General features: G+C 68.0%; 1 protein-coding gene across 2 annotated transcripts; it reads left to right on the top strand.

Moving 5' to 3' along the window:
• Positions 1-1,461: 1,461 nt before the first annotated feature.
• On the top strand, positions 1,462-10,782 carry AJM1 (apical junction component 1 homolog). 2 transcript variants are annotated; one of them, XM_065853972.2, is made up of 3 exons: positions 1,462-1,746; positions 5,124-5,197; positions 6,935-10,782. In XM_065853972.2, the coding sequence occupies exon 3, from the start codon at positions 6,998-7,000 to the stop codon at positions 10,238-10,240; it is 3,243 nt and encodes a 1,080-aa protein (XP_065710044.2). In that variant the 5' UTR covers positions 1,462-1,746; positions 5,124-5,197; positions 6,935-6,997; the 3' UTR covers positions 10,241-10,782. The 2 variants fall into 2 exon arrangements, with proteins under 2 accessions (XP_065710044.2, XP_071673511.1); XM_071817410.1 differs by lacking the exon at positions 5,124-5,197.
• Positions 10,783-11,210: the final 428 nt, after the last annotated feature.

The raw sequence follows: 11,210 nt of genomic DNA, 5'->3' as shown, positions 1-11,210 counted from the left end.
TTGGATGGCTGCACCCATGGGGGATGCTGAGCCCTGGCACCCCCTGGGTAGCGCGCTGGCCTGACCCACGCTCCTGTGTGCATCAGCGCCCACATCACGAGCCTCGCCAGTGCTCAGCTCCGGCGCGGGGCTGGCTGGCGCGGGGCCGGCAGCAGGCGGGGAGCAGATGGAGCAGCGCGGCTGGGGCGGTGGGGGCTGCAGGGGTAGGAAGCCGGGGGCAGCAGAAGCAGCCGAACAAGCAACCTGAGTGCTGCATCCTGCAGGGAGGAAAATGGAAGCACTGGGGGGACAGTGGGACCTGACCGAGTGAGAACCCAGAGCTCGAGGGGCTGCTTAGCCCCATCTGTGCAGCGGGGAGAGCTGACCTGGCTCCCCAGTCCCCCCGCCCGGCTGTTGCTCCCCACTCATCTGTGCAGTGAGTTCCTGAGGCTCAATCCACTGCTGGGCCTGGTGGGCTTGGCGGTGTCCCCAGCGTCTCTGGGAGCACAGGGGGCATTTGAAGGCAAAATGCACCAGCCTGGGCTGCATTCCTGCAGGAGTCACAGCAACACCCATGTGCTGCTGCCCCCACGCTCACCCCAGTGCTCCTCTGCCCAGTGCAGCCACAGGAGACTGTGGAAGGATGTTCCCAGTGCCACAGCAGAGAGAGGTCTTGGCTATGGAGGGGTTTGGAACCAAGCAAATCCCGGTACACACCCACCATGCAGAGACACGGGGTGCACGGCCGAGCTCAGCTCTGGGCTCGGAGCCATTGGCAGGACCCCAGTGCCAAGGCTGGGGCACCCACAGGTGTTGGGACCCCTGGCTGCAGCAGCGGTGCCTGCGGGGCTGTGGGCATGGGGGCTGGCTCAAGGAGGTGGGAGATGGGGAAATTGAGGCAGAGCTCCAGCATTGGGGCTGTTGTGTGCTGAGAGCAATTGGATGCTGCCTTTGCCAATCTCGGCATGTTGCCCGTTGCATTGCTGAGCATCCATCCCCTCACGGGGCTCTGGCCGCCGCAGGCAGAGACAGCCCCAGCGCCTCTGGGAAAACGAGGCCACTCCACGGAGGAGCTTATCAGGGGATTTTGCTGCCCGGTTGGCCATGGCTGGGCAGGGCCGCGGTGATGTGCCAAGGTCAGGCAGGACATGGTGCCCGTGGGGACGAGCCCAGGGGGTGCTGGCAGTGGGGGGCTATTGGCAGGAGGGCAGGTGCCCACGGGGACGGGGGTGGTGGGCTCACAGTGCACGAGTGGGGCTGAACCATCTGGCACCTGCACGGGAGATATTGGTGCCTTGTCTGGGGCACCAGGGGTCCCGTGGGTGCCCACACCTGGGGTGCGGGGGGACGCCCTGAGGGACGGCATCAGGTGCGCTGGGGGTTCCCCAGACCTGCCCGGGGGTCCCGCAGTGGGCGGGGGATGCTGCCGGGGCGGGGATGGGGACCGGGGCCGAGCGGAGCCGGAACGGAGACCGTGGAGCGGTGATGGGGACCGGGGCCGGGGGCGGTGCCGGTGGGTGGCTCCCGGTACCGGCCCCGGCCGGTAACTCCGCCTGCCGTATTTATGTGAAAACAAGCGGCGGCGGAGCCGGGGCCGCGGCGGAGCGTCGGGCCGAGCCGAGCCGAGCCGAGCCGAGCCGAGCCAAGTCAAGCCGTGCCGGATCGGGCGGAGCCGGGCCGGGCCATGGCCCCCCGGTTGGCGGCAGCCCCAGCCTAGCGCGGCGGGGATGCGGCGTGGGGGCCGCGGGGGCGGCGGGCGCGGAGCAGGTAAGGGGGGCGGGCAGGGAGCTGGGGCCTGTCGCACTGCCGGGGGACACCGACCGGGCCATCCCCCCGCGACCCTCCGGATCATCGCATCGCATCCCATCCCCCATGCCCCCCCCGAGCTCCCATATCATGGCCCCGTGTTCCACATCCCCATCTCATCCCCATGAGACCCTCCCGGGCCATTCCATCCCAACCCCCATGCGCCCCTCATGCCCCCTATTCCATCCCCCAAGCGCCCCACATCCCCGAACCCACCCCATCCCCCTGTGCCCTCCCCATCCCGTCCTTCCAGCCCTCCTGGGGCCACCCCGATCCTGCGTCCTGGGGCCGAGTCATCGCAACCCACCGCACTCCATCTCCCCGTCTCCCACATCCTCATCCCCATCCCCATCCTCATCCCCACCCTCACTCTGATCCCCATCTTCGTTCTCATCCTCATTCCCATCCCATCCCGATCCCATCCCGCCGCAGTCCCCGGGCCGGGCCATCTCGCCCCGGTTCCGACGATACCGGTGCGGGCCGGGCTCAGGGCCCTGCGCGGCCCAGCGGGCCCGGTGCCGCCCGGTGCCGGTGCGCAGCGCGGGGGGTGCCCGGGGCCACCACCCTGGGCTCTGCGGGCGCGGCGGCGGCAGCTCCCGGAGCAGCCCCACTCCCTCCGGTGCCTTCCCGGGGGCCACCTCACGCACCCCGCAACCGGCCCGGGCTCTGCACACCCACCCGGGGTCCCTCAGTCCCCCGGGTCCCCCCCCTTGCCCAGGGTGGGGGACGGGGGCCGGCTGGGGGCGGGGTGTCCCTTACTGCCCCTGGGGTGCTGCTCACCCCTCACCTGGGTGCCAGCACCGGGGGTACCCTGCTGGGCTGGGACTGGGTGCTGCCCCCCCTCGGCAGGATGAACCCCTCCAGGGGTGCAGGCAGAGCAGGGGGTACTGGGGCACCCAGGGGGGCTGTGACCGTGGAGGGCTGTGTGCACGGAGCCTGGGGGCTCAGGGCAGGGGTGGAGGGGGTGCAGGGGTGCCAGGGGCACACAGCTGGGGTGCATGGCAGGGGCACAGGGCTGCATGGTCAGGGCTGGGGGAGCACAGGGGGTGTGTGGAGGAGCATTGCCATGTGCATGAGGGGGCAATGCTGGAGGGGCATGGGGCACAGGACACTGTGTGTGTTGGGAGGTGCCCTGCGGGTGGCACGGGGGGGAAGGTCTATTTGTCACATACACAGGGCAGGGGCCGGGGGCAGTGGGTTCTGTCGCTGTGGGCAGTGCCTGTGCGGGCAGTGCCCAGGCAGCACTGGCTGTCACCGTCATCCCGGTGCACACACGGAGTGACAGGCCTGTGCACAGCAGGGCCGAGGGCTGGCAGTGCCCACGGCACAGTGTGCACAGGCACTGCACCCGCAGCAGTGCACTGGCAGTGCCGCCGGTGTCGCCTGCGCCAGCACAGCGCTCACAGTGCACAGGAGATGCCGCTCTGGCCGGATTTCCAGATGCGGGCACCACTGGCATGCTCAGGGCAGCTCAGGTGCCGCCGGTGTACCGGCAGTGCCCGCAGGGCCGCGCACAGGCAGGAGCTCAGTGCAGCGCAGCGTGCTGGCAGCGTGCTCAGTGCACTGCATGTGTAGGCAGTGCCGGCAGCATCCCCAGTGCAGTGAGCCAGGCAGTGTGCAGGCAGGTAGCACACTGCTTGTCTGCTCAGTGGGACGCGTGCAGGCAGCGCGCAGGCAGGGTGTGCAGCGATGCCCAGGCAGCGTGCACGGGGCAGTGTGCTCAGGGCAGGGTGTGCAGGCAGCACCCTTGCTGTGTGCATGGTGCAGGCAGCAAGCTGGCAGTGCCCTGGCAGTGCCCGGTGCAGCAAGGGCAGGCTGTGGGCAGCACACGGGCAGGGGGCTGTGTGCAGGAAGCTTGGGGCAACGCACAGGCACAGCGGGGACAGCGGCTGCCGAGGCGTGGGGCAGTGCTTGGGCACTGTGCTCCGTCCAGTGTGCAGGCAGCGTGAGGGCCGTGTGCTGGCAGCACGTGGCACTCTGGTAGCGCACGGCAGTGGGTGCAGGCTGGGGGCCAGTGCCCTGGCAGTGCTCAGTGCAGTGTGGGCAGTGTGCTTGGTGCAGCGTGTGCAGGCAGCGGGTGGGCAGCACAGTGCGCACCGGCAGATCACCGCGCAGCTCTGAGAGCAGGCTGCACGTGCTCCGTGCTGGCAGCGCCCCAGTTCCTGGCAGCCTCCACGGGCTCCGGCAGCCCAGGGTCGCTCTCAGCGCCCACCCTCCTTGTGCTGTCCCCGCGGGCAGGCGCTGCCTGCAGCCGGGTGCTCCGTGCGGCAGCGTGCCGGGCAGCGGGGGGCTAGGGTGGGAGCGGGGGCAGCCCCTGGCTGCAGGCAGGGCCCAGGGCAGCAATGGGCGCAGAGCTGGGTGCTGGGTGGGAGGCAGGCTCATGGGTGGCCCTGGGCTCTGTGGGGATACCAGGCCAAGCTGTGGGGTGGTCCTGGAGGCTGGCACAGGGGGTCTGGCTGGGAGCCCCTCAGCAGCACTGCAAACATGCCGGAGGATACAGGCTGGGCAGCAGTGGGGGCATGGGGAACTCTGTGACAAACCCCCTGGGCCCTGGCTGGGGTGGGATGTAGGGACAGTGCTGGCTGGGTCCCCAGAGTCTGTGTGTCCCCCAGGAGTGGCTCCTGTGCAGGCAGCTCCGTGGGGATCGGCAGCGCTGAATCCACTGCCGGGCGGTGCCAGCATCCCGGGGGTGACACAGCACGGAGACCCCAGGCAGGGAGACCAGTGCCTGCCGAGGGCACCCAGCGCCCGCCAGCCAGGGGCTGGGAGAGCAGAGGGGATGTGGAATCCTCTCCCTGTGGAGGGGACTCGCTGTCGGGAACAGGTGGGGTGTGGGACCGTGGTGCCCCCGCCATGGGCAGAGGATGCCCGTAGCTCTGCGGGTGCTCTGCTCTCGCCGTGGTGCCGCAAAGCCCCCGTCTCCCCAGCCCCCGGTACCGCCACCCTGGCAGCCTCCCCACGCACCCACGCTGTCCTTGCAGAGGAGGAATAATTTGGAGAAACCATGGCAACCCCAGGCGGTGCTGGGGACGCCGGCAGCACGCTGTCCTCAGGTCCCCCACCACCACGGCCTCATGGGGCTCTGCGGGTGGGGGGCACTGCTAGGTGGGTGGGGGGATGTGCCAGTGCCCGTGGGATGCAGTGCCCATGTCACCAGGGCACAGGGATGCGCCCAGTGACCTCGCTGGGCTGCAGTTCAGTTTGGCTCGGCAGGGCTGCAGCTGCAGGGGGTGTCTCGAGGTGCTCAATGTCCCCTCAAAGCATCTCATGGCCCCAGCTGCCCCTCTGCCCTGGCCGGGGGTCTCCAGGGACCCTCATGTGCCTCTGTTATTTTGCAGTGCTGGGATGGAGCCACCGCGGGGCCCTCGGCCAGCTCAGCCCCGCCACCCCCTCCCTGCTGCCGCCGGACCAGGTAGGACCCTGGGCTGTGGTTCCCTGTCCCCCAGCCACCCCGACACCACGGGGATGGCCTTCCCAGCGCTGCTGTTGGCATCACTGCAGCGTGGGTGCTGCTTCCCGGATCTGGCCCAGCTCCCAGGCGTTGGAGGCACTGGGGTCCCCGTCTCCTCCTGGCATCAAGCTGCCCCCAGCCCCACGAGGGACAGACACCCCAGCCCCACAGGCTTCACCTCAGCTCCCATGTCTGTCCCTCCTGGATTTGGGGGCTTTTTCTGGGTAAAAAGGGAGGACCCTCCCCATTTCTGCATAGTCAATACTGCATCTTGCCAAATAAAGTCGATTCCTTTCCTCCCACAAATACCTCCCCTGTGGTCTCCTGCTGCTGTTTAAAGCCAAAAGCTTTCTGCTGGCCTTTGCTGTGCATCTTTAGTGTTTCACGGAGCAGCTGGCCCCACCTGTGCTCCTGGGGCCCTTGGCCAGGTGGCCAAAAAAACAAGCACCCAGAGGATGTGATGAGTCTCAAAGCCGGGCAGGTGGCCCCGCTGTGGGCAAAGCCGGTTGTACAGTTGGTGCCGATGGCAGCTGGCATCCAGCTCTTGTTGGGCTGTTGGTGAAGATCAGCACCACAACCCACCAGGTCCTGCAGGCAAACCGCTTCATCTGCTCCCCTGGTCACTCTGGGTGGGCTTGTGCTGATGTCCCCCCTCGTCACACAGCTGCGTCATGCATGTGGCTGGGGACGCTGCCCGCCCTGGCCACTCCTGCGGTCTCATTCTGGAGCAGGTGGGGTGCACGGTGCTGGTGCCAAACCCTGTGTCACGCAGGAGCTGCTCCCGTCATCCTGCTCACTCTCAAGCCCAGGAGACATGTTGCCGCCACAGGACATGGGAGTGGACAAAGCCAGTAGGTGCTGAGTCAGCACAGCACCTCTGGCATGGGGTTAGTGTGGAGCAACCAGGGTCTGTCCTGCTCGGAGCTGTGCGAAGCCATGGCGGAGTCACTGCTGACACGTGAGGTTGGGGTGCCCACCCCAGCACTGCTCTGCCAGCCCCCGGTGCTGCCCATGCTGCCCCAGAGGAGTCGCGGGGAGCGAGGCAGCTGCAGCAGCCGGGACAGTTGGCACCTGCAGGGGCATTTGTGGGGCAGCTGCCATGGGGAGGGTGCTCATCCCCCCCAGCGCCCCAGAGCTGCGTGGGCTGTCCATCCGCCACGGTGGGTGCTCATGGTACCCACCCCTGGGTGATGCTCCTGCCGGTGCTGGGCACAGCGTGTGCTGTGGTGTGGGTGCACATGATCCCAGGAGACCCTGCAGCCACTCAGGTGATCACAGCGGGAGCCTGGGCACATGGAAACCCTGGTGTTGAGTCTCCCCAGGGCCATTCAGCCATGATGCTGCAAGGGGGTCCCCGTGTCATACACCCCCCGAACAGAGACAGGGTGGTCAGTGGCCTCCTCTCCCCATGGTGAGCTGGCACTGCCCTCAGCTGCTCTGTGGTGCCTGCTGCGCCCATGGGTGCCCTGTCATCCGCTCCCTTATTGGCACCCCGGATTTAGAGCATTCTTCCAGCTTCTTCCCCAGTCAGGATCTGATTATTAACAGAAGCAGAAGAGGCTGGGATGCCCCGAACCCTCATTTCTGAAGAAGTGGCCAAAACAGCCCCTGAGCCAGGAGCTGTGGGGATTTACTCGGTGCCGTTGCAGCTCCCTGAGTCCCTGCAGGGATTCAGGTGCCTCGTCTGTTCTCTTGCAGGGCTGGCTGCCTTCCTCTGAGGCTGTCTGAAGGGAAGCTGGCAGGAGAAGAGTTGCTTTTAAGATGACACGAACAGACCCGCCTGACATCCTGGTGTCTACGGTGTACCAAGACATAAAGGTGGCCACTGCAGCCCCTGGGGATTCCACTGTCTGCCAGACCCTGCCACAATGTGACGCCTCCATGTCCTCGTCCCTGCCCCGTGAGCCGCAGCCCTTCAACAAGCGCCATTGCAGGAGCTTCGACTTCCTCGAGTCGCTGGACGAGCAGCTGGGCACCCCCCCGGCCATGGAGCGCCCGGGCCCGCACCCCGGCACCCCAGAGCTCACGCCGGGGCCGCCGGGCAGGCGGGCCCCGCCGAAGCCGGACCCTTACGCCAGCAGAGCCCCCCAGCCGAGGAGCGAGCCAAAGAGACGCGCCCGCTCCAAGAGCGCGCCGCGGGTGAAGTCCACCTTCACGCCGGTGCCCATCGCCGTCTCGGCATCGCCGCCACCGGCGCGGCGTGGGCGGGAGGTGCTGCGGGTGGCGCGGGAGCCCCCACGCCCCGAGCCCTCCCCGCGCCGCGAGAGCCAGGTCCCACTGCGGGCGCTGGCAAACGAGGTGCACCCCATCAAGCTGCAGCCCCAGCGCAGTAGTGTCAGCCGCATCTCCCCGGTCTGCCTGGGCAGCAACTGCTTCGAGGAGGGGCCGGGCGCCAAGGTGGGCGCCAGCCCCCATGTCAAGTGCCGGATGGACATCAAGCCGGATGAGGCGGTGCTGGTGCACGCCGCGCGCAGCCTGCGGGCTGCCCAGAGCCGGCAGGAGCCGCCGCGCTGGCCCCGTGCGCCCGGGGCTGCCCGCAGCCTGGCAGTGCCGGGGAGCAGGCAGGCGTCTGCGTCCCGCACACCCACCCCCAGCGACTCCTACAGCGGGGACCCCCCGCTCCTGCCCTACCCTGGCGAGTACTACGAGGCAGACCCCCGGGCGCTGGCGTACCAGACGGTGCCGGTGCCGGCGTCGCGGGAGTTCAGGGAGTACCCCGAGAGGGGCTGCATGACCTTCTCGGCCCCCGGCGTCCCCACCAAGTTCTTCTACGCAGAGGAGCCGGCGCGGTGCCCCAGCCCCGCCATGCCCCTCCGCAGCTCCGGCTACGCCAGCTATCCCTACCCCACCCGCCACAGCGTCCCCCAGCACTTTTACACCGAGGACCCTGCCAAAGCCGCTGTCCACACGATGCCACCCCGGACGTTGTATGTGGAGGAGGCGCGGGGTTACCCGGTTCAGGAGGCGCCCACCCGTGCCTTCTATGGGGACGAGCCCCGGTTTTACGCCCCCCGCAGCACCCCTGTCAAAACCCTCTACGCTGAGGACACTCGGACGTACCCGGCCCTCGGCTCCTCTGCCCGGGTCTTCTACGCCGAGGACTATGGGAAGTACCGGGAGCGGGAGGTGCTGTCGCGAACGTGCCCCCCGCCCCGCAGCGCCCAGCCCTTGCACTTCAGTGACTGGTACTGCCCCGAGCGGGCTGCGCTGCCCTACCAGACCTTGCAGGTGTCGCGCTTCGCCCCGCAGCCGGCCGGGCGCGAGGCCATGCTCTCCTCCTGGCATGGCGGCTACGCCATAACCCCCCCGCGGCTGGCCCGGGAGAGCCAGCACTACTCCAAATCCTGGGACAACATCCTGGCGCCGGCGGTGCGCAGGGACGAGGTCCTGCAGCGCGGGCGCAGCTACGAGAACCTGCTCGCCCAGGAGCAGCACCGTGCCTTATCCCCCGAGGAGCGCCGGCAGCCCGTGGTGATCAACCTGTCGAGCTCACCCAAGCGTTACGCCGCCCTGTCCCTCTCGGAGAGCTCCATCCTCGAGAGGATGCATGCTGATGGTGGCCGTGGCCTCCCGGGCCGCTCCTGGTACGTCACACCTGAGATCACCATCACTGACAACGATATCCGCGCCGACGGGCTGGGCAGGAGCGAGAGGCGCTCGGCCAGCTGGGATGTGCTGGATGGGGGGCGGGAGCCCGGTCCCTATGCTGTGCCCTGCGCCCCGCAGCCTGTCCCCAGGGAGAGCGGCTCCGGGCGCCAGCGCAGTCTGGAGCAGCTGGATGAGCTCATCACCGACCTCGTCATTGACTACAAACCAGCACCGGGCCACCGCGCCGGGGACAGGGACAGCCTCGCTGAGCAGCTCAAGCAGCTCCTGAGCAGCAACACCCCAGGGCCCCCCCGACGGGGTGAAAGCAGGAGGGTCCCCCCCAGCGTGCCCGAGGGACCACGACCCATGAAGGAGCAGCCGGGTCCCAGCTCCCGCACCGGTGCACCGCGCCCCCCGCCTGCCCCAGTGTCCGTCGGCCCCTTTGAGAAGTCACCAGAGAACTGCTCGCCTGACCTGAGCGCAGAGGAGGACGACATGATGATGTGCTCCAATGCCAAGTGCCGGCGGACAGAGACCATGTTCAACGCTTGCCTCTACTTCAAGTCATGCCACAGCTGCTACACGTACTACTGCTCCCGGCACTGCCGCCGCGAGGACTGGGACACGCACAAGGAGAGCTGCGTCTATGGGCGCGTGGGCAGCGTCTGCCGCCACGTCCTGCAGTTCTGCCGGGAGAACGCCGAGGTGCACAAGGCCTTCTCACGCATCGCCAAGGTGGGCTACCTCTCCCGTGGCCGTGGTGTCCTCTTCTTGGGCTTCCCCAACGCTGGCTCGGCCGAGAACTTCCTCCAGTTTGGGCTGGAGAGCCTGCTGATGTCCCCCACCTACCTGTCCTTGCGGGAACTGGAGAGCTACTCAGACAACCTGGGGGAGTATGCCCGGGAGCTGCGGGAGACGGGCAACCAGTACGACCCTGACGAATGTTTCCTCCTGAATGTAACCGTGGCCGTCACCCAAAAAGTGCCAGAGAGGCCGTCGCCAAAGACGCAGGTGCCCACAGTCAGGAAATATGCCAAGGTGGCCTTAGCCTCCTCCAGCCCCGAGAAGAAGATTTTGAAGAAGGAGCGGGACATGGAGACACTGATCCTGACGCCTCCGCCCGGCACTGCGGACATTGACAAGGAGGGGGAGGAGGGCCGCAAGGCACGGGAGGTCTGCTTCATCAACATCCAGCGGGAGCTGCGCATCCGCGGCGTCTTCCTGCGGCACGAGTTCCCCGCCGTCTACGAGCAGCTCTGCGACTTCGTGGAGAGCAACAAGCGCTTCACCCCCACCACCATCTACCCCATTGACAAGAGGACGGGCAAACAGTTCATGTGCATGATCATGGCAGCCTCCGAGCCCCGCACCCTGGACTGGGTGGCCAGCCCCAACCTCCTGGACGACATCATGTGAACACGGGGTGGGGACCCCCTGGCACCCCCGAGTCCCTCCCCTTTGTAGATATGTGTTGCCCTGTTGGTGGGGACCAGGGAAGGGGGCTGTGATGGGCGGTGGGCCGCTGGTGTTGGCGGGGGGGCTGCAGCCACAGCAGTGGGGAGCCAGGCTGGGGGAGGCCATGGGGTGACGTGAGCATGGGCCAAGGTTTGCTGTGGGGTGCAGGTCCCAGCCAGTGTCCAGGCAAGACCCTGCAGAGCCCTCCTGGGATGAGCAGTGCTAGGTGAGGGTGGGGGCGGCCCGGGGACACCCCAGCCTCTGCCCGCTGGACAGCCCGGCTGCCTGCACACCCAGCGGCCCCACGCCTGCCCACGCACCCTGCCCACGCCCGGGGCCCTGCCCAGCCCTCCCCGGCCACGTCCCCAGCGCCCTGCGGAGCACCGCACGCTGCCAAGGCTGTACAAGTCCGTGGGCACTGCTGGCGGCGCTATAGGCTCTGCGGTAGGGTCGCTGTACGGTTGGCGGGTGGGAGCTGGGATGTACAAGGTCTGTTCCTATAGCGTCTCTGTGTCCTGAGGATGTCACTGTTCTGATCCTTAGGTACTGCAGGGTCTCTATAAGGGGGTCACACCTATAAGGGTGTCTGTAAGGCACCCTTGAGTGACCCCCAGGGCCCCATGAGGTCTCTGGGTACAGCGCACAGTCTCTGCACGTGAGGCGGGTCTGGATGCTGACACCAGTGTGGGGCCGTGCCCGGTGCTGGGTGCCGAGCCAGGCTTGGCCTAGGGGACAGTGGCGGCCACCGGGGAGCCCGGCCACACTTCCGCGGGCTCGGGATGCCATGGGGCTGGCACGGCGGGCGGGAGCCGGCGGGGGTCTCGCCGTGGCGGGGGTAGCGGGGACACCCACCCGCCGCACTCCGGGTCTGCGTGCCAGGAGCGCTGGCGGCCGAGCCAGAGGGGTTCGGGGACGGGGGGCAGCGCTGGGG

This window comes from Patagioenas fasciata, chromosome 20, assembly GCF_037038585.1.
Source record: "Patagioenas fasciata isolate bPatFas1 chromosome 20, bPatFas1.hap1, whole genome shotgun sequence".
In the NCBI taxonomy this organism is placed as follows: domain Eukaryota; kingdom Metazoa; phylum Chordata; class Aves; order Columbiformes; family Columbidae; genus Patagioenas; species Patagioenas fasciata.
This window is presented reverse-complemented; position numbering and strand designations above follow the sequence as displayed.